The following is a 23,893-nucleotide window of genomic DNA, read 5'->3' as shown; positions in this document are numbered from 1 at the left end:
CCATCCTCACCCCTTCCTACCTGAAACCTACATGAATGGAAGTTTGGCATTTTGGAGTTTAGTTCAGTTCAGTTCTGAGCTTCTGCCCGAAAGAACGCTATCTGCAACATGTTGCGTGTTTTTCCTTTTCTTTATTTCAGTTATACTGGATGACCAGAGTGGTGCCCCAACACTTTGACATTGTTTTGTCTCCTCCTTATAAAATTACCATTGTGGTGGATGGCTGGGGTTCTGGCCCAGACAGGACACCTGGAGGAGAGACAATACCTCCCCCCGGAACACAAGAGGGCAGTCTCCCTGGTTTACATGGGACTGGAGCTTAGAAGCTCAACCGTGCTGGGGCCCATGGCCACTGCCAGGGGGCGCTTGAGCCATCCTAAAACCCTGGACTGCAGCACTTCCGCCCCACCAGGAATTGCTGCCGGGAGAGAATTTGAGAGCACCTGCAGTGTTTCTAGGTGCCCATGCCGCACTTCTGCCACACCAGGAAGTGTGGCAGGAAGTTCATCCAGGTTCACCTAGTGTACATCTGGGTGCAACACAAAAGGGGCCACCTCACTCCATCCGAGGAGCCAGAGTCGGGAGGCAGAGGACAGAGCTTGCGGGAGAGGAGTGGAGGCGGCAAAAGTAAAGAAAGAAAGAAAGAAAGAAAGAAAAGGACTGTGAGCAATAGTGTTGGTGGGTTATGCACTGTGCTGTGCAGGAAAAAGAAACATAAATATGTTTTGGAACTTGTGTGTCTCAGTGTCTGTCCGTAGCCGGGCTAATTTAACACCATATAACTCTGTTCTTGTGATTTTGGGGTGATATAGAAAGTGACTTTATAAAATAAATATTGCCTGCTTGATGTTTTCCTCCCAAATCACTTTGACATCAAGTCCTTCCGGCTCAGATAACTTTTAATTATGTCTGGAACTCAGCTCCAGATAAAGAACACACTTCTAAAATCATTTTAGATCATACTCAATCATTTTTACAATCCATCTTAATAAAAGGATAAAGGTCTGCGGGTCTGTCTGTGTGTCTATCCTGTTGTTATGTCACTGTCACTCCAAATGATGGAGCATCACAAACATTTTCAGTAATAAAGAGCATTGCATTTGTTATTTCAACAGATAGCACATCATAAACATTTTACCGATGGCACATCACAAACATTAACACTGCTTTTACAAATCCCATACAATAAAGACAAATGTGTGGCAAGGTGCACTGCAAATCTTAACATTGAGGTCTACGTTGATCATTCATTCATCATCCAACCCACTATATCCTAACTACAGGGTTATAGTGGTCTGCTGGAGCCAATCCCAGCCAACACAGGGTGCAAGGCAGGAAACAATCCCCGGGCAGGGCGCCTACCCACCACAGGACACACACCCACACACCAAGGACAATTTAGAATCGCCAGTGCACCTAACCTGCATGTCTTTGGACTGTGGGAGGAAACCAGAGCACCCGGAGGAAACCCACGAAGAACATGCAAACTCCATGCAGAGAGGACCCGGGAAGCGAACCTGGGTCTCCTAACTACGAGGCAGCAGCACTACCCCCGCGCCAAGGTGCCACCCTACATTGATCATTTAGATTTCAATCTGCCTTAGATGGGTAGCACAGCGACAACAACAACATTGATTTCTTTATCATGTTTTCATACAAATGATGTAACTCAAAGTGCTTTACAAGATGAAGAAAGAACAAATAAAAAACATAAACATAAAATTAGGCAACACTAATTAACAAAGAATAAAGTAAGGTCCGATGGCCAGGGAGGACAGAAAAAAACAACTCCAGAGGGCTGGAGAAAAAAAAAATCTGCAGGGGTTCCAAGGTTTATGAATATATTATACGAGTACACTGATTCATTTTGTACAGATCATAAATAACACACACTGACATCTTCCATTCTCCAGAGATGCCTTTCTCCTCTTCTGTTCACGGCCATTATCACTCTCACCACTAGATTCTGGGACAGATTGCATCCACAGGACAAAATGCTCTTCAACAACCACTCATACTGACAAATGCATGAGTGTAACTACTACTACTTTGTACTACTACTACTACTGATGTTCATTACCTATATCTGTTATTCAATGTATTTGCTGTATTTATTTTCTCTTGTTTGCATTACACTACTGTCTATTAGTTTATGGAAGGCATTCAAGAATCTTAGACTGCGTACACATAAGTGTGTAGCAAACCCAATGATACATTACTAGTGAGAGTGCCCTGTGGTTGATGGTCACCGCATCCTGTTCTGCTTCCAGACTTAACCCCAGTGCAGTCAGGACAGGTTCCATCAGGCATAATCTTGAATTAAAAAACAAAATTGAAAATAGATAGATGGATGAGTTAAGACTATATGTGAATATTTAATTAAACACGATTTACAAAACTCTTCTTGTTTTAAACTGACAGCTGTGGACTCAGTGAATTTTGAAAATTAGTTTTTTAGTTATCCTCTGGCCAAACATATGCAATGATGTGAAGGACATTTCTAAAGGGGGTATTACTTAGTAAACAGACGGCATCTGTCAGGGGTGGGGATCCTCCAGTCCTACATTCAGACCTGAGAAAGTTATGTTTTTACCTCATGATCAAAATGTTTTCTCACAATCTACACATTAATATTTTTTAATCAAACAACGTACCTGTAGCAGGATAGTTAGAAGACCCTGTAAGTTCATAAACTCTCAGATGAAAGATAAAGCTTCACCATCAAGTAATCTGTCCTTATTTAATATAGCACCATTTCCTAAATTCATACTTAGCACTATTCATTTACTTTAGTCTTCAGTGTGAGCATTCAGGAGTGTACCCTCCAATACACTGGCATCCCCTTGCGGGTTCTTTTCTGTCATTTGCTCAAAGCTGCTGGGATATGATCCAGCTCGATTTACCCTATAATGGAAAACGCAATGTTGGAAAATGGAAGGTTGGTTACGTTTGGCTAGTGGGCCTAGACTTTTAATTTTGGAAATGTATTTTTCAGTGGATGGAAAAGATATGCATACTATCTAATAAGTTATCCTCTACCCGTACATAAGCAAATATGTGAAAGACATTTGTGAAGAGTTCTACACTCGAGCCTAAACAAGGTTGTCATTTTTTGCTTTTTCTACAGTCATCTATACATTTTGCAGTCAAAGTGCATTGTTAGGGGTCCTCAAGTGTAGAAACCAAGATGAAAGAGATAGTTACACCATCAAATAATTCATCCTCATTTTATATAGCATCTTTTATGGTTAATAGTAAATGCCATTCATTTACTTTGGTCAGCAACTTTTGAACACTGAAGAACTCTGACTGCTTGACTGCCTTCCATTAACTCCAAGAATGTTAAATGTCCTACTTTTACTTGCCCTATTACTATGTTGCGTCATTTTTGAGTCCTCTGCATTGTGGATGATTATGGTGTCCCTATTTTCCCCATTTTACTAGTAAGTAAAAGCACAATTGAGAATTCTGATGTCTTCGGTGTGGGAATGCTAGTGTATGCCCTCCGGTGCACTGGCATCCCAATCAGCATTTTTTTTCTTGTCATATACCCAATGCTGCCAATGGCCTAGTCCCTATAATGGAGAAATTGGCTTTGGAAAATGGAAGGATGGTTACATTTGGGTTAGACTTTGGTGTAAACTATCAAGGTAATGTAACATTAAAATCACCATTGAAAATATTAATACAGGGCTATTCGAAATGAAAGAGAAGATTTCAAAAATGTATTTCAAACAAACTGTATAAGACAGAAACATATTCCGCACATCACTGGATAGAGGAAAGGTCAAAGTTTGGCCCTATGGTCCTTGAGGTTGCATGCACTCAACATGAGCACCATATATAGCTCGACAAACATCAAAATGGTAGGCCATTTCTTGCCACACACAAGTCAACTGGTCCCAAGCTACTGAATTCACAGCTTCCTCAATTCGATGTCACAAATCTTAAAGATTAGCTGTCTTTCACATTGTTTAAAAACATCCAACGAAAGCACTGAAATTCATCGAGGGTGTCATCCACTTTTCCAAATGGATGGAAGATGCACCCTTGGTCTTGAATTCTTCACCCAGTTTTTTCAGACGTTCTCTCACTTTCAGTGAAATAAAAGTTTCACTCTGTCTGCTAAGCAGAGTTAGCTTTGTCAACCTCCAACGCTGATGTTTCTTCCCTTTCAACAGCTGCAATTTTTGCCTGCCATACTGACATTAGTGAATGCAAAAACCACAAATATACTTCTGAAAAACTCTTCTCGAAAAAATTCTTGATCAGTATTTATGATATGAAAGTATGCTTTCAGCGTGAGGAATAATTGCAACAGCCTCTCAATTGCTGTGTTTTGTTTTCGATATAACAGATAATTTATGTAAAACATAGAGATGATGGCGTGTGATTTTAACCAACAATACGGTCAAGTCAGTGATTGATGAAAGTCGACCATTTTCACCTTTTTAGGCAATGCCTGCTGGACGGAGGACACAATGACAATTGCCGGACATCTGGTAACCCTAACTTTAAGAGTGCACCCATTATTGAAGCCAGTTAATCCAATTCAGGGTTGTAGCCCTTGAAAATTGTACACAAGGCAGAAACTAACCCTGGGCAGGGTGCCAGTCCATCGCAAGGCACTTGTGTGCATTTATTTCAGTCTTTACCCTGATCTGCAAGTCTCTGGGATGTTAAAGGTAAACTCAAGTACCTGGAGAAAAACTGGCTGGATTAAATCCAACAGGATGACTTAAACACATCTCAACAATGGTGACCCCCTCATCCCTTCCATTGCTTTACTGACTCAGTAAATACTGAAAGTAAATATAAGAGATTTAAACTAATTGTATTTATGAGAGCAATCAGTGAAAGAAATAATAAAATAAAGACCTAAAGTGTCCATTGCACAAATCAGCTGATGAGTTAAATGCTGGCCGAGCCCAGCCAGATGCATTAATATTTGGAAGAAGTGAAGCAAATGTGACAACACCTTCTAAGTAAAGTTTCAAAGTTTAGTCATTCACCATGCCAAAGAAGACTTAATTTTTAACAATGCAGTATAAAGCTGAGCACAATAGTCAACATCAAGTACAACAGAAGAAGACTTAAGGGTGTGATAAGGGGTGCCCCCGCTTCCTTGGTGCCCTAGGCACATGCTTATTTTATTTAAAAGTTAATCCAGGGCTATACCACGTAGACATTTTTAGAAGGTGAAAACTCCATACAGTGAATAACTGGGTCAAAATCTGAATGCAGGGCTCTGGACTAGTGAGGTAGAAGTACTGATCACTAAGACACTATGCCACCCGTCATTATAAAATTGGCACTTTAAAAATATGGATAACTCAGTGCAATAGATGAATAAGAGAATGGGTGTGCAAAGCCAAGAAGAGAGTGCATGAAAAGTTCCAGCATGAGAACCGTACCGAAAGTTCATGTAATATCGATATCCTTCCATGCACGTTGCCAGCCTATATAACACACCGCATCGTTTCAGGTTGGGGCAACCTAGCCCAGCAGCACTGGAAATAATCCTGGAACCAAAATTGGCACAGATGCATTCGCTCATAGACCCATAACACAGAGTTAGCAAGTAATCGAAATGCTTGGATTTGCAATTTGACGGGACACAGAAAAAGCCCGAGTGCAGGTGAACAGAAGGCACCCAGGCCAAAATCTGCACCCAGATCTTCGGAACAGTAAGGAAGCTGCAACATATATTGTTTCGTAATTCTTGCCATGACACTAAAGAACTATGAAATACGACTTTTTCAATAAGCACAAATTGAAGATGACTCTGGTGCTTATAAATGGCGTTAGACGTTCATAATAATTGACAAAGTATAAACGTACCGTCTCCAGCTTTATGAACAACCCAGCAGCACCGGGGGTCTCACAGGCACTCGAGTTATTTCTGGGCACTGCAGGCTATCGTGATGTCCTCGCCGGTTACTACTCAGCACTTTTTAGACCTCCCCGTTGCTTTTTCGGTGACACGTTGAGGTTAAATACGTAGGCGCTGCATAATTAACACCCCTGAAAACTAAGTGCTACAAAGTTGACTCACATGTAGGTTACATATGCTGCTGAACCGTGGATGAGGGGAGATCGGGTCGGAAACCGACCTGCATTACGCAAGCACAGACTGCTAAAATGATCGATCTGATGTTAACCTTTAAAACAGCACATAAAAGAAAAAAAAAAGGCAATGCAGAGCAATACACAGGCGAAGAGAAACATCAGATGTACAGTCGACCTAAGGAGCAAATTGAGCAGGGCTGTCAGCCACGGTGGACGAGGCACATTTTCACATTTCCAAGCCTGGCGTCAGACCTCCTGCATGTTTGACTCAGCTGGCTACTTCTGTTCCCTGTAAGGCAGCCAAAATTCAGAAAAACGGCGAAACGGCATACGAAGTGACTTATTTGTGAAGATCAATATTCTTTTCTCACATTTTTTCTTTTTACACATACTTTCAGCCATAAATTGTCATCAATTTGTTTAACATTAGTTCATTCGATAGATAGATAGATAGATAGATAGATAGATAGATAGATAGATAGATAGATAGATAGATAGATAGATAGATAGATAGATAGATAGATAGATAGATAGATAGATAGATATGAAAGGCACCATATGAGATAGATAGATAGATAGATAGATAGATAGATAGATAGATAGATAGATAGATAGATAGATAGATTCCAGTAGTTATCTCTAGCCAGCTTGGAAAAGAAAAAACATTCAAATATATATATATCACATAAAATAACATATTGCAGCGTTAAATAAAGTCAACGTGCAGATGGACAGTTTCAGATATTAACAGCAAGAGTAGAATTGCACATAATATCTGGAACTATTGTTCTTTCACTTTTGAGCGTTCTCTATGAATCTTCTTCAGGGCAGAAAAAGGGTCTAAAATAAGATACCTTTGGTCCGGCGCCTAATGACCCCCAAGCGGCACTTGAGCGATACTGTAAACATCTTCGTTTCCTCCTGCTCCTCCTTACAGTCTCATTATTAAAAGGCTCTGTCACATGGCACTCAGCAGCATCTCACACATCGCTAATTGAGCAGCGCGGGTTTGCTGTTTTTCTAAATTAAATCTCCATCCATCTCACTAGTGGAAAGCTGTACTGTGTGTTTTAGGTGGTGCATAAGAATGAACCAAAGCAAGAAAGCAACAGCGAACGGGTGGGGGGGTAGAGAGAAAGAGAGAGTGAGAGAGAGAGAGAGAGAGAGAGAGAGAGAGACTTAAGGAAGGAGGATGGGAAAGAAGGAGCGGGAGAGACGGAGAGGGGTTCCTGTTCAGGACTGCCAAGCATCTGAGTGCTTTTTGTCATCCCTTTCAATCAGCTGAGGACTACTAATCAATATTTATAAACCTTACTCCCTCCCGTTATTTCCATCTTTCCTCTAGCTGAGGTATTGTACCAAGGAGTTCGCTGGGATTTGCCGACAATCTAATTAATCACGTTCTTGCAGTTTATAGCATTTTTAGCAGCCTTTCCACGTTTTATTGAAAACGTGGCATTTCACAATTTAAAGGCAGAGGAGCACAACTTGGAAAATTACTTCATCTTACCATAATATTAGGACGCATCAAGGATCCCATAATTGAACAGAATCTGCAGAATCTGCAACAAAATACCAAAGAGCTCACTTCATTAAAGTTCATTATGAAAGTAAGTGACATTCTCAGACCCCACTTTTCAAATGCAGTTTGAGGAAACGAAAAAAAAAAACTGTAGGAAATGAATGTTTAACTTAATTTCTGTTTTGTTTAGATAGATAGATAGATAGATAGATAGATAGATAGATAGATAGATAGATAGATAGATAGATAGATAGATAGATAGATATGAACGGCACTATATAATAGATAGATAGATAGATATTTAAAACACATTTGTTGTGATTTAATATCCAAAGAAAATCTGAAAACATAACATCATCATGTTAATGACAACTTTAAGTTGGAGACATAATTTCAAAATAACAGAAATGTAAAAAGCAGGTGTAGCCCAACCACTCCAATCTCACATTAATTCCTAGTCACCAGTTCATGTGTGAATTCCCCACATCAGTAGGACACAACTCCCCTGACATGCTAGTGTTAATGAGATTGTAACATGCAAACTCCTCTTTCAGTCTAGCTGTAGCCAGTAGTTTAAACGTAAAAGATCAGTTGTGTTCACTAGTTTTCCTAATGGCTAGTTTTGTCTGTCCTAAGAAGCACACTCTTAAAAATAACAGTCCTTTAATGGCACCTTAATGGATTGTGTGGTTCCTCTACAGCTTTGTTTCGTGACAAAAACCCATTTAATTCTTTGAAGGGGTCTTTGCGCATGAATTTGGCTCTTTTGTATTTGAAAAGGTTCTTAATATGTGGACAAAATCTAAATCTTTAATTAATAATATATACCTATTGGAATACTAACAGATTAAGAAAACCTGAACCTAGCCTGTACGAATTGTATGCATCAAGAGACCTTTTAAATAAGGAACCCACTGGTATTTCATAAATCTGTTATCGTTTATTCATGACTGTTTGTAAAATCTGCCATGTATTTAAATTAATAAAAGTTCCTCCTGGAACCTTCATGTGGATGGATCTTTTGACAAAGAAAAATGGTTCCTCTATGGCATTTCCTTGAAGAAGCATTAAGGCACCTTTATTTTTATGAGTGTAAAAACCAATTAAGCATCTGCTATTAAGTGTCCTTCGAAATCATTAAACCAAAAACAAAGTATTCAAATTCAAAGTTAAAATAGAAGGGATGGGATTTACTGTTTGTGGTGATTGCTCCATGTGATTTCCTCAAATGCCTATCCGAAACTCTTTTAGGGAAGACAGCCCTAAAAGAATTTGGCCCATTAAAAGCTTTGGGAAGAACACCAGTGCAATGTCTCAAACACCACCAGAAAGTACTGTATATATGTAGCCAAAGAATTTATAGATTTGTCTCTATATTAAAAATAATCCCCAGCATGACCATAAAAAACCTCAAAAAGAGTCTAAGTGAAGTGGTTGATGTGGATAAATAGTCAGGCTAACCCACCTGACAGACAGGATTGCAGACATGTATGAAATGGTCTATAATGGTTTGTATTTACTGTATTTATAACAGTCCTACTATGAGAACACCTAATGTAACAGATAGATAGATAGATAGATAGATAGATAGATAGATAGATAGATAGATAGATAGATAGATTTCACATGGCCCCCATTGGATAGTAAAAGCTCACGTCAGCCATTTGTAGATCCTTTGTTCCATCAGTGATTGTGTGCACTGTCTATAGTGTACAACCCTTATAGTCTTTAAACTCTGTATTATAAGTTCACAGTGAAATTGATTACATTTAATTGACATGGCAAAGTGTACAAGTAGTTGTATTCAGTCTTATTTCAGACTTCTGGCACTATATGTTGAACTTGCAAACTAATTTTAATTCACAAAACACTCTATGACTTTATACTAGAGAGAAATACCGAACATTACTGCTGATAAATTATAGGTCAAACATGATCTGTAAATAATATTCCCAAACTTAATAAATCCAGTTATAGCTATGAGACCTGGAGACTATTTCAACACCAGAAGCAAGAGTTCAAGCACATCTATCAAAAAAAAAACAACAAAAAAAAAAAAAACCCGCAGCCTCTTAAACGTTCATCAAGCAGCGAGGTTATGCTCCAGCTCAGCGACAGCTTCACTGTGCTCACCGTGCCATCCACTGCTGACCCCTACTGGTCAGCTGGTGGAATTTATTTGATTATTTCTAAGTAGGTAGATCCTTTCATACACAGAAACGTATTACTAAATTATACATTCAGAGAGGGAAGAGTGTTCTGTATTTGCATATAATTAGTCTTTCACACTTATATATATAAAGCAATAGATAAAAATTTCTGAAGTAGACTAGTAGTATACAGAAACAAAAGATGCCCAGGGACAACTAGCAAAAACAGGACTCTTGCTGATTTGGAATTCACCCCTGAAAAATAATTGATAAAATTCTTATTAAAATGTAAGAAAAAACAGCATTTAACTATGTTACAGTGATAAAAAAAATGTCCTTTAGCAAAACTGAAAAAAGTCCAATTTCTGTTCAAGCTACAGGTAAGCTTTTGTTGGAAGATATTTAATACCTTAATAAGTATTTTAAAAAAGCTTTAAATCTTCCATACTTTTTAATGAAAATGATTAACTATTTGTTTAAGTATATGCCTTTTCTGGTTACCTTTAATTAGGAAAAACTGAAATAAACCTCTCAATTTTTTTCAACCCAAATTATTGAAAATACGATTGTGGAGGAGTCAGCCTACTACAGGCCACATTTACTCTCCTTGGGATTAATAAAGTATCTATCTATCTGTCTGTCTGTCTGTCTATTATATAGTGCCTTTCCTATCTATATATCTATCTATTATATAGTGCCTTTCCTATCTATCTATCTATCTATCATATCAAATGCTGATTCTACTGTTTACATACTCTTACTGTACAGATAGAGAGAACAGAAAAAACTTTTCTCCATCTTACTTAAATAAAAACACTATTGTCTCCTCTCATCAGGTAGCAAGACTTGTCAATCCACAGCCTTTGTAGCTCTAGTAATGTGGATTTCACAAATTTCAGGAAGGCTTACAGTGGTATTTTGGAGAGTGGTAATATATGTTTTTAGATAAAAATGTAATGTACTTATACATTTATATTACATACTGTACATACAGTATGTTATCACACATTTGTGCAAGGCTCCTGTAAGGTAAGCACTTCCATCCTGGGATGACAGGGGCCGCTGTAGCTAACAGCCTCTTCTTTTCCATCTCCTGCCCTGAAGGGCAGACACTAAAGGACTCATGGTCACACTTCTTGAAAGTTACCAGAAGCCTGGTTCTTTCCAGAATGGGCACCACATATTTGGTATTGTCACCAGAAGTAACTGTTTATTCAGGGAGGTGAATGCTGAAAAGACAGTGCTTCTGTACTCCAGCACGCCAACTTCATAAAGCGCATGGTTGTGGCTGTTATTTTGTTGAATAGCTTTTAAAAATGAGGTTTAGCAGGGTGGAACTTTGACCTTTAAACTGCTGTCAGACCAGCTTTTGTGACTTTTTGTGTATATATGTATATATGTATATATATATATATGTATATATATATATATATATATATATATATACAGTATATATATAGTATATATATATATACATAGTCACACACAAGTGATTTGGGGGCAGCCTAAGGACCCGACGAACTGCGCAAAACCACAAGATAGGGGACTAAGACAACGTGTTAACACCTCTCTCTTTATTTTAACAGGAAAGATGAACAACAAAAACTAACGGCACCTTGAATTTGTCTCAAAAGCCTCATCCAGAGGTCCGAGCCATTTCCTTATTAAGACTTCACTTTCAGTCACTTACAGATGACGTCACCACCGTCCCAAGATCCTTCATGTCATCCTCACTGCATTCCGATTTCCGTTCCCCACCACATAAATTCTTCCGTGTTACTACCGTTCTCTGTCAAATGTACATTACAAACCTGACTGTTATAGAGAACTCTCTTAACTTCTTACTGTGGTTTACAGTATATGGGGACAAAATCCCCAACCCTTAATCTGTGTGTCTGTGTTTTTCTTCACTATATATATATATATATATATATATATATATATATAAAGATATAAAGAGAAAGAGAACAAGTGAGGAAGAGAAGGATATAAGCATTTTGTCAAGCAAGAGGAGACTATTCATTTTGATTTAGGTTTGGTAATTGCTACGTTGTGCCAGTATCCTATCCAAATAATTTTGAAAAGTTGTAAAGTTTTTCAGTTCATCTATATGACTCAGTAGTTTCTTCCAAATTCCCATGATTCTTTGTCTAAAGAATTTTTTGTTGGTTTCTGTCTTAACTACAACTCTCTTATTAATTCCATTGGTGTTCTCGCATACATGATTCAATGCCTAGAGTACTGGGCACATCACATTCACTCATATGGAGTTGGAATTAATATGGAATTAGTGCTCCCAATTAACCTCAAACATACTTCATTGAGATGTGGGAGGAAGATTGAGGTACAGGAAAACCCACGCATGCAGGAGAGGAATGAATAAACTACACATAGGCTGGCTGAGGATTCAAACTTAAGATGCTGGAGTTGTGTGGCAGCAGCACCACTAAACACAGTGAAGTCCTATTTCAGTTTCTAGTGCTGTGATTTCTGGCATGTGAAAATTTCCACTTCCACACATTTCTGCATCTCTTAAAGCACATTAATGCTGTCCAACTGACCTTCCCTCATTTGCTGTCGTTCTATTTGCCGTCTTTGTATTTAACTTGTAATTATTTTTTTTTGTATTTTCAGAAGCTGTTGCTTTCCAAAAACATCTCAGCACAGATATTAATTCATTGTCCATCCATCTCCCAAACTCGTTTTGTTTCCAAGCAGTATCAAGTGATGCCAGATCTTATCCTGGCACAATTCAAGAAAAGACGCAAACCCTGGATGTGATTATTTTGTCTCGGTAGAATTCTATATTACTCTGCTTTCCTCTTTTGTATTCTTTATTGTGTGGCCTTTGTCAGAATGCCTCAAATCTCATAGACTTACCACTGTTTATAAGGTATTGTACTTTATAACTTCTCCTCACCTTCCCTTCTACATCTATAACCTCAGGCAATTAGGTGTAGTAAAAGACAAGCAGGAGTCAAGTCACAACTTAAACATTGTATTATTGATGATATTTATAAAATATTGGCAACCATACAACCTGAAAAATGCTGATGTGTACTTTCAGGCTGCACACAGACTTCTTAGTTATTTAAAATGTCTCTAGTTAAGTAATCATTTTATGGCTTTCTTCAGGACAGGCTGCATGCCTGTTTTCATTATGGCTGCCGAGTTGTGATTCTCAGTGTGGTCTTCTTTTCAGTTCATAGTGTGTGAGATGTTCCTTCATCATGATGTTAATAGAGACGATTGGTAAAGCAACCAGATTTTGTACATTCTTTGTCCAAATTTTTAGACCAATTGAGTGTCATACTACAGACCAGTGGGGGCACTCAATACCTTTCACATCTGCTCCCAAAACCATTTGTTGAGCTGATGCTTGCCAGCTAGGTAGTCTGGCATTCCTGTTTGGGTTGATTGAGAGAGTCCTGCAGAGAATCCCAGGCCAAACTGATTTTAGGCACTTCCCCGACCCGGTCATAAAATTACAAAGACTCAGTCCTAAAGACTTGGGTTGGGTTCTTAAACATCACACCATGTCTGTTCTTATCAATGATATAACAATAATATTACATTGCTTTATCTAAATTACAAATAAAGACATACAAAATATTTATCAACTTGAACACACAATTTCACACCACAACAGCGATGCCAGTCCTTTACGGGTTATTATCATGCACATCCACACTTCTTCTCAAACTGTTTTGCTAATCAACTTTCACTAAACACGGTCAGAGCATTTAACACTTTCCGATCTCCAGGGGAGCTCTGTGTTATTAATAATGGATGAGAGTGTGGAATTTTACAAAACAGGTCCCTGAATTAAAAAAGAAATTCTTGAATTAATGCAATACAAATTTCTGAATTGAAAGAAACAATCTTTATAACATCAGATTTTAATTCAGGTTTGTGGTGGAGTGGGGCCTATTTTGCTAGTATTATGATCAAGGCAGGAACAGACCCAATAGGACCCTCAATAGGAACTGGCCAAGTAACTAAATATACACAATATTGGGTGAATAACTGGGCTACCTCTAAAAAAAGTAACAAATATGCAATGAATGTAAGTTTATTTTTGTCAATCCTAAATATTAAACGTTCTCGATTATCATATATATTAAAGTGTATTCATGATTTTACTAAATATTAAAATACAATAACACTCTGCAAGAAAAAAAAATATTCAGAAGCACAGCAATCAGTTCGATTCCACTTTCAAAATGCCTTTGTCAGACACGTAGAGTACAGTAAATGCAAATAAGCACTCGGATCAACAGTCCGCCATCCCAAAGGCTACTGGTGTACATCTGGAGGAAGTTAGTGCTGTGGGAAAGATTTCTCTGACAGTCGCAGCACTACACATTCATCTAACGTAACATCTTTATTTTTAAATGAATTTTGCTTAAGGCTTTATACAAAAATAAATGATTGTATTATCATTTTCTTTTTTCTAAGCACCATTGTTTGTGTCTGGTTTATTGCTTAGAACATCCTCAGTCTTTTACTTCAGCTCTTGTGACCCTCTGCTTTCCATTTTAAGTATTCGTTTCTTTATTTTTAGTCTCTTCGATTATTGTAATATAGCTGTGTTTAATAAATATATTTTGCACATGTATGTTTTATGTGTCTGTGTTACCTGTGAAGATTGTAATTCTGAAGTTAGGTTCAATTTCATTTTCTAAGCAAAAATTTAATTTTCGCCTCGTTTTATTTTTTTTTAATTACCACCATGTCATTTTGAACTGAGTCACATGACTTGTTAGTTTTGCGGAAATGAAACCAGTGAATATGATGTATCAATAGGGTGACCCAGGGCCATTTTAACAGCATCATATTCCCCTGGGCAAATAAGTGGACGTGGACCCCTGTGTACTGTGAGTGCTGTGCAGAGTGGAGGCAGAACCTCTGCGATTTTTCCAGTTGATTATGGGATTCATCAGGGGTGTGTTCTTGTTCCTACTCTACTCAATGCTTGTATGGACTGGCTGTTGGGCAAGGTCATAGGGTCCAGCAGCTGTGGGGCATCTATTGGTAAAGAAAGATTCACTGATCTTGAATTTGCCAACGATGCTGTGATCTTTGCAGAATCAATGGAGGCTCTGATCAGGGTTCTCGAGAGACTGAGCGAGGTGTCTGAGTGTCTGGGCTTGCAAGTGTCCAGGATAAAAACCAAGATCCAGGCCTTTAATGACTTCTTAGTCACAGCCATCAGCAGTGTGTCTGTCTGCGGAGAGAGTGTCGACCTTGTCGAGAGGTTTACTTACCTCGGTAGTGACATTCATGACTCTGGTGACTCTTCCTATGAAGTCAGTAGACGCATTTGGAGAGCATAGAGGGTCATGAGGTCACTGGAAAGGGGTGTGTGGTGCTCCCAATATCTATGTAAAAGGACGAAGGTTCAAGTCTTTAGAGTCATGGCACTTCCTGTCTTGCTATATGGTTGGGAGACATGGACGCTATCCAGTGACCTGAGACGAAGACTGGACTCCTTTGGTACTGTGTCTCTCTGGAAAATCCTTGGATACCGTTAGTTTGACTTTGTGTCAAATGAGCAGTTGTTGATGGAGTAACAAACGAGGCACATTACCCGCATTGTGAGGGAGCATCAGTCACGGCACTACGGCCATGTGGTGTGATTCCCCTGAGGGTGATCCAGCTCATAGGATAATCATTGTTGGGGACCTGAGTGGCTGGACCAGGCCATGGGGTCGCCTACGTAACATTTGTCTGCGGCAGACAGAGGTCAATTTCTGGAGGGTGGGCCTGGACTGTGTGTCTGCCTGGGGGGTTGCCAACCGGGATCCTGAGCTGTTTTGTTATGTGGTGGGTGTGACTTGACTTCACTTTACTTGGTAGATTAGAAGAGAAAAGAGAGACCAATTGTTACACACTCGGTAAATACAGATTTGCACTACTGATGTTAAAATTGACTGATGGGTCTTCTTTAATTGGCATTCTAACTTCAAAGTAAGAGTTACTTCAGATAGGAAAGAGACAAGTTTTGAGGTAAAGTAATAATGCTCACTTGTCTTGGACCCCTGTTTTGACAGCAAACCAGAAACATACATAGGCATCAGAAACATCGTGGGCCCCTATGCTCCTGTGGCCCCTAGCCAGTGACCATTGTGCCCATACATTAAGACAGTTGTTCTCAACCTGTGGGGCGCAAAGTAACAAATAGGGAGGCGCGAAGATTTGAAACAAAGAAAACAAGAATCGAAAATATGAAAAATACATCTATTGAAACCAAACCAAATTAACTTAAACTACATTCTGATACTAGAAAAATAAATATAGAGTTAGATAAATGCCAATAAAAGTTAAGTAGGTATAATAAAATATGCATCTATGATATATCATTAATTAAAAAAGAACAAATTGGTATTAGTGGACTCCTTTCAAAAAACCCGATTAAAACTTATGAAAACTCGGGTCACAAATACTTAAAGGTTGAGAAACGCTGCGTTAAGACAGCCCTAAACTCGTGGCCATATCCATCCATGGATACTCTACAATTTAAACTTAAGATAGTTATAGTTAATTTTGTTTTCAAGTAGGCACTAGTGGTAGGATTATTTAATTAAATTTTTGTTTCCATCTCTTTTTGACTTTGAACTATACAGCATTGTATTGTCCTTCTGATTCTTATTTGACTGATTCAGTTTGCCTTCCCTTTTTTGACCCTCTGGTCTGTCTATCCCATTTCCTGGCTTATTTCTTACTCTCTCAACAGCACTATTGTTTTCCTAATTCTATTCTTAAAAAAATCAGATTTCAATATTTAATTAATGGCTTTGGTTTAGTAAAGTCGATGTAAAGTATTACACATAGGAAGTAAAAATGTGAGGTTTGAATACACTATTGGAGGTCTGAAAATCGAGAGTACACCTTCTGAGAAGGATTTAGGAGTCCTAGTAGACTGTAAGCTATTGACTTCCCAACAGTGTTCAGAAGCCATTAAGAAGGCAAACAGAATATTAGGTTATATAGCATGATGTGTGGAGTACAAGTCCAAGGAGGTTATAAAACACTGGTGAGGCCTCATCTGGAGTTCTGGGTGCAGTTTTGGTCTCCTGGCTGCAAAAAGGATATAGCAGCACTAGAAAAGGTCCAGAGAAGAGCGACTAGGCTGATTCCTTGGCAACAGGAGATGAGTTATGAGTAAAGCTTAAAAGAGCTTTTTGTGTTTAATCAAAAGAAGATTAACAGGAGACATGACTGAAGTGTTTAAAATTTGGAAGGGAATTAGTCCAGTACATCAAGACTGTGACTTTAACATGAGTTCATCAAGAACATGGGAACACAATTGGAAACTTCTTAAGGGTAAATTTCGCAAAAACATTAAGAAGTGTTTCTTAGACGTATTGGAATAAGTGACCAAGTAGTGTGGTGGACAGTAGGACTTTAGGGTCTTTCAAAACTCAACATGATGTTATTTTAGAAGAATTAAGTAGATACAGTTGGTCTGGCAAGCTAGGTTTAATGCTCTAATGTTTTAATTTAGCAACTAGGAATATGGAACGCAGGTGTTCTGGACCTCACAAATAGAAAAGAAGCTCATCTGTCTGATGTCTCATGTTTTGTGTACACCAAAAGAACAGAGACAAGAAAAAAAAGGCATTTATTGTGGCTAAACTCACTATAGCTGTCACTCTTTGTATAGCATGCTGCTGATTTTAAGAAAATGGGTGAGCACGACTGTGCTAGAAGGTCTCCACTCAGTCAGTAAACGTGACATGCTCAGCAGTTTCCAGTTGTTTAAACTGACAAGGTCTCGTGAGGAGATCAGCAACTGCAGACGGCAAATCTGAAATACCCCAGCAACTAGAAGTCGCATAATGTGAGAATGGCTTAAGTGCTACTTTAAGTTTGTTTTCCTTTTTTTGCTGTTCCTGAGTATACCTTCCTTTTTAATTTAGGGCTAATTTTCATTCTTTAAAGATATCATATAGGCAGAGAATAGTGACAAGAAGTATATTTCAGCTCAGTTTTTCCATTACTTTTTAAGAAGCCCAGTTTTGCTGTTTTTCTTTTGTTGCTGTTTGGGCAGATTGATAAAAAGCTGTGAACAGTGTGTTCTCCCTCCATGGTTTATTGATTCCTTTCCTATTATAAATTGGTTCACAGGGTTTTCTTCATTGTTAAATCACTTTGCCACCAGTGCAATTAACTTTCCATATGTAACCCGTTTAACTGCTGTTCAGGGGCAGCTGGTGGGATGTCCCTACAAAGATGAGGGGTGTTTTTGTTTTGTTCTCTGTGTGGTGTCCTCAGGGAGATGTTGTGTTGAAATAGCTAAAAGTTCATTTGGACACTACTAGAGGTAAGAATGGATACTGTGTAGAATGATGTCTGCAATTAGTGAGGCCGGGCTGCCACAAAATAAATTACCTGCAGAAAAACAAATTAATCTTCAACAAGGAACACACATACTCATCTGTAAGGTTTCATTCGGTTTCAATATAAGGATGCTAAAAAGACATTCTTGGTGTGATTAAAGGGTGCTCTTCTGAAAGAGAGGGCAAGATATTTAGTTCGTTCCTGAAACAACACTAAGTTATTAAAATATATCAAACCTCCAATAGTGGGAGGAGGACTGCATTAATGAAGGGAGATCTTTGGTTTTGTGAGGTGTCTCACACCTTAATAACAATAATACTGATATTAGTTTCAAGTTTAATTGTTCACTATGTGTTTGCAGTCTTTTGTTCAAGTTATGAGAAGCCATGTTGCTAATATAGAGGGTTGTTTTTTTCTCTCAAAAAGCTGAAAATCACCAGAGCTCGTTGCTCTTAAATTATTTAAAGTAACAGCAGAACACTTGTTTGATTAATGAGGCATTGAAAAATATATTTTCTCTACCAGGACCTTTTGAGCCTCCTTATTGGTTAGCGCTAGAGCTGGATGATCTCACCTCCTTTGCCAGCCACTGGTGCTTCAAAAAATGTGACAGAAGCTGCACACATAAGTGGTAAAACTCACGTTAGAACAAAGAGCATATAAAATGTTAGCTTCTTGCAGTCTTTCTGGGAAAAGGCCAGAGTTTCACAGTGCTGGAGACCAATAAAAGCACTGAGGGAGAATATTATGGCAGATATCAACATTTGATGAATTATACAAATTATTATTAGATGACAGGATGGTAGGTGGTGCTGCCACTTCACAGCACTCGAACCTGAATCTGATGCCCACCTGGGGTGCCATCTGTTGAGAGCTTTCTTGCTTTCCTTATACTTTCATTAGTTGCATGCTTCCTTACATTGTCATTAATTTCATCCCAGGATTCCCCACACCCAAGGAACGCTTTGAGATTGACTGGCAACTCCAAAATAATCCAGTATGTGTGTGATAGAACCTTATGATTTGCTCTCAGGCCCTCTCTTTGTGCCTGTTGCTGCTAAAAAATAATGAAGATCAGTCAATGGATGGATTCGCTCAAACAACAATAACTATGCTGAAGCCTCAAAATTATGTTTTTGCAAGAAGACACAAATAATTGTATAAATATCCAGAAACCACAGGTGGCAGCAAACATCAGTATAAATTTTTAACAATCTGAAACCGTTGCTATCATCTACTTCAAACTTTAATTTCAGCTTGTTTTGTAAACACTTTTGTGAACATATGACTGAGGAAGGAGTCTGAAAAGCTCCTCAGTTGTCACTTTAACACATTCTTCTAATGGGGTTTGAATGAAACTTTATAACATGAAGTCCCACAAAACACAAAGAAAAATAGACAACTTAAGATTCTGAAATTTATGTAAGTACCATACGGGATTATCAGGCAGCCTGACCAGGAATAAAGGTGGCCCCTTGCAAGGAGTTTAAGGTCAGCCATGTGTATTGATCCTTTGCCAGAAAGGGTAGCCAGAATAATGGAAAGACCAGGAGGGAGCAGGGGTGTCCAACTCCAGTCCTGGTGGCTGCAGGTTTTCATTCTAACCATCTTCTTAATTAGTGAGCTGTTTTTGCTGCTGATAAACTTGTTTTGCTTCAGTTTTAATTGACGTGACTCAGGCCCCTTAGTTGTTTCTTTTTCCTTAATGAGCAGCCAAACAATAAGAAGACACAAAAACAAGCCGCCACATGACCAGCTAACCTGAAAATAAAGAAAGGTGAAGGTCTCGGTCATGTTGGTCTGCTCAGGTCACCAAAACATCTTGACAGTTGTCTTAGAAAAAAATAAAAAACCAACAGTCTGCTGTGGCAGAATGAGAGCAGAAACAACTCATGATATTCAATAGCGGATTTCATTAACAACAAGAATTGTCTTCTCATTAAGAAACTGGTTGAAGTGAAATTGGCTGGAGTTTGACATTGTCATCTTTCTGGTCATCCATTGGCTTGTTTCACATCTCATTTCTGTTTGGCTGCCATTTCACGAAGAAATTAATCAATTCAGAGGAACGAATCCTTAAAAACAGGTTTATTAAAATGAAGGGAAAGGAGTTAATCAGCAGTGAAAACTACTCACTGATTAGGAAAAGGGTGAGAATGAAAACCTGCAGCCACTGTGGCCCAGCAGGACTGGAGTTGTATACCCCTGCACTAGAGAGCTGCCTTCTTGTGTCACTGCTCCCATGGAGCAGGCTGGGAACTGTAGTCCCGTGGGTGTCATGGGTGCCATCAGGGGGAGCTCTAAGAACAGATCATCACTACCTTATGACACTTCCTCCTGATCCTCTGGACCTTACCCAAACAGCAGAGCTAGTTCCAGGGTCCATCTTAAAAGAGCACTCCTCCTCACCTCAGGGAGTCGGAATCGGGAGGCAGAAGACAACACATTCCTAGAGGTAAAGGAATTGGGAGAAAGAGGAAGGATTCACTGTCCCTTTACGTACCCTGCTGTGGAATAGTTCTAGAGGACTTGTGAAGGTATTTGAAGAAATGAAAAAAAAAACATTTTATTAGAACCTGTAACTATGTTCTTGTCAGTTTTGTACAGGATTTGGGTCTCAGTGACACAACCATCATCCACACTGATTATGTTGTAAGACTGTTTTTATGTGAAATTGTACTCGTTCTACAAAACATAAAAGAGAATCCACTAAATCCTAACACAGGGTCACGGGGGCCAGCCGGAGACAATCCCACCCAACACAGGGCATAAGGCAGGAAACAAACCCCGGGCAGGGGGCCAGCCCACCGCAGGAAAGAAACACCACTAAGATGAATAATTTTATAGAGAGAGAGCATGCACTGATATAGCGTGTTACCGCAAACCACCACACGACGAACCACCTCAGGATCCCAAATTAGAACCTGAGAGCAGCTGTGCAACAGGTGACGCCTCGCCACCACACTGTTTCAAAAGGAATACCCCCGAGTTTTCCCTGCAAGTTGGAGGACCTGCTTATAGGAATCCTAAAATGGGTGGTATCATTGTGAATATGCCAAAAAAGCATCACATTGGCAAAACAGTTAAGAGCCACTAGTTGAATGTTGCTACTTTGGAGACCAAAGACATTTTGAAAAGGAAAATTAATTTAATTATCGATGAATTGCTCTCATTGTGGAAAAGTTCAGGCTTATCTAACCGCTGTTACCCAATACTAACAGCAGACAGCAATATCTAACTCTTTTCTGTTACTTTAACAACCGTTCTGCTTATACAGGTGTCGCATTCAAAAAAGGATCAGTACAGTTCTACTTATAAAGATTAAAATCCCAATATCATGGTGGGTATAACTTGCTGCAGATAGCATTCGTTTTTTTATGCTTATGAGTTAAATAGATTTATTTCAAGTAAAATCCATGTTTGTTACGAGATATACACGTATGGTCTCTAATGTTAATTGCAAGTGAAAAAGAAAACCAACAGCTAAAAAGCATAAAGCAAAATTGTAGTTAAAGACAGGTAGACGTCTCAACTGAGCAGGTAAGATGATTGTGCAAGCCGAATCAAAACTTAAAAAACAAAATCAAAAGTCAAAGATCAAAGACCTAGTGCTAGAGGCTACTTGAACTGACTGTGACTACTGCTAAGAATTGTAAAGATTCATAATGTACAGTATGTCCTCTAAGGGACAGAGAGTGGTGTTCTCTCCACCATATTTAAAATGTCGTTTCCCATGTCAGCAGCAACATGACAAATGCAAGACATTGACAACAACATTTAGTTAAAATAAGACCCCAAAAACCCAAAACTATATGTGTAAAACACACATACTATCATAATTGTTCTTTTGCAAGGACATCTTTTTGTAAAACTAAATATTCTAATTATTTTATTTTGCATCAAACAACAATATACACAATAGGCTAGGTTGTTGCCCAGTAGTTTCAAAGATCACTCTTCTATGAGACTGGAGCCAAAGAATGTGACATAGAGTCAAGGAAAGCTCCGGGCCACATTAGACCCCTCACTTAGTGCCTGAATGCTTACTGGTACCAGTAGTCAAAAAATTGGTTAAATCTCTTAAAGAAGGTTTTATTCTTCTTTTGCAGGGCAGCATCACATGTGCTCAGTAAAGACAGTGTATTTCATTGAGAGTTGAGAGTCAATGCTGAAGTTGTACTTTAAATGCGCCATGACATATGTTATTTTGTAGATATTTCATGGCATATTAGCTTTATAAATTGTGATAAAAATTGAGCTGTGAGAGGCTGTTGCCACTTTTTTTAAAACTGCAGATCATTTTTGAATTTTTCATTCAGACCTCAACTGGCATTGTGTCTGCAAAGTCCAAAATTCCATTCTACCATCTTCCATTGCACATGAAGATGAAGGCATCTTAATGTACAGGTGATGCAGAATGGTGCTAGCAGTAATAAGACTACTTCCAGCCATGTATGTTAAGACTATGTAGGCTATGAGATCAAGTGGCCCATATGTGTATTAAATTTAAAAATAATATGTCATCCCTCCATAAAAGTTAAAATGAACAGCAATCAACATAACCATATTCTCTTGAAAAGGATCCTTTCAATATGGTTAGACATCCTGTTAAAGGGGTCCTGCATGAAATTCAAATGCCATGTAGCTTTATCCAAAAACATTTCATTTATTCAATATATCGATTCTTATTAGCCAACAGTTTCCATTTTATGTGCGTCACACAGTATTTGGATTTTAAAGAGTTAATAGAAACAAAAAGAAATCTGCTGTCTATTCTTAACTTCTTACTGTATAATACGCTACCGTGGCTGTTCGTTTGTCTGTCCAGGATTTTTAATCACCTGTAGCTCGCAAACCGTTTCACCTATTGACCTGAAATTTGGTACACATATACTACGTGACGTCTACTATCCGCTTTCGGGGTGATGATTTTTATTACTCTTTTTATTTTTATTTTGTTGTAGAATCAACTCTCGGCAGCACGTAACAGGGCGGCCATGTGGCGCATGCATACGTGCATCATTCTCATTCCCTATCACTTTTGCGGTCACTTCCCCTACCTCTTCATATCTTTAATCATTCTTGTGGCAGATTGTGGTGCTTAAGTGAAAAATTATGAAAAACGTACTAAGTAATTGCAACACAAAAACTAACTTAATCAGTATTAACGCGAAAAGATGCAGACGAAAGAAGAGAAGCAGCAGGCCACTAGGATGGAGATGAGAAGAGCTGCTCAGGAAACAGCAAGCGCATGAACCTCTGAGCAAATGAATGCTAAACAGAGACAGAGAAAGAGGATGAAGACTACAAGTCAAGTGTATTCACTGCACGATATCGTGCAGTGTGCCGTTACTGGTATTGAATAATAGCTGTCCCCCGCGGTGCCACCCGTGTAGTAGTGAAACAGGTCAAACTTTAAAAATCAATAAACAAAGTAGGTATCGATAGCTAAGTACATGCAAGGTACACTCCGACCCAAATGAAGGCTGGTGCATGAGTGAGGAGGGCCCCGCCAATATCACGCTTCCCCCTCCCCTCGGCCCGCAGCCTCTGACTCGAATTAGTGCAAATAAATCGCTCGTGCAAGCAAACTATGATACTTAGCTCAAAGAGAGAAGTCGCAAAATCATTCAGAATGTTCAAGAAAATTACAGAAAAAACCTGAACTAAATCCATTAAGTAGTTCACTTGTGAAAAGCGGACAGACAGACAGACAGACGTTGGATTTTATATACATAGAGGATTGAGGATCAGCACCTCCAAGTCTGAGGTCAGGGTTCTCTCGCAGAAAAGAGTTAATTGCTCTCTC

General features: G+C 38.8%; 1 protein-coding gene across 6 annotated transcripts in view; it reads right to left on the bottom strand.

Annotated features, from left to right (window-relative positions):
* Positions 1-23,893, bottom strand: part of grip2b (glutamate receptor interacting protein 2b) — a 435,329-nt gene that overhangs the window by 319,614 nt on the left and 91,822 nt on the right. The window contains exon 1 of one of the 6 annotated variants that reach the window (XM_039771129.1): positions 6,924-7,144. The exons of the other annotated variants lie outside the window; for them this stretch is intronic. Within the exon in view, the coding sequence (XP_039627063.1) occupies positions 6,924-6,978 (55 nt within the window). The 5' untranslated portion in view covers positions 6,979-7,144. Of the gene's footprint in view, positions 1-6,923; positions 7,145-23,893 lie in introns of those variants that run through there. 6 annotated transcript variants of the gene reach the window in all.

Source organism: Polypterus senegalus, chromosome 12 (genome assembly GCF_016835505.1).
Source record: "Polypterus senegalus isolate Bchr_013 chromosome 12, ASM1683550v1, whole genome shotgun sequence".
In the NCBI taxonomy this organism is placed as follows: domain Eukaryota; kingdom Metazoa; phylum Chordata; class Cladistia; order Polypteriformes; family Polypteridae; genus Polypterus; species Polypterus senegalus.
This window is presented reverse-complemented; position numbering and strand designations above follow the sequence as displayed.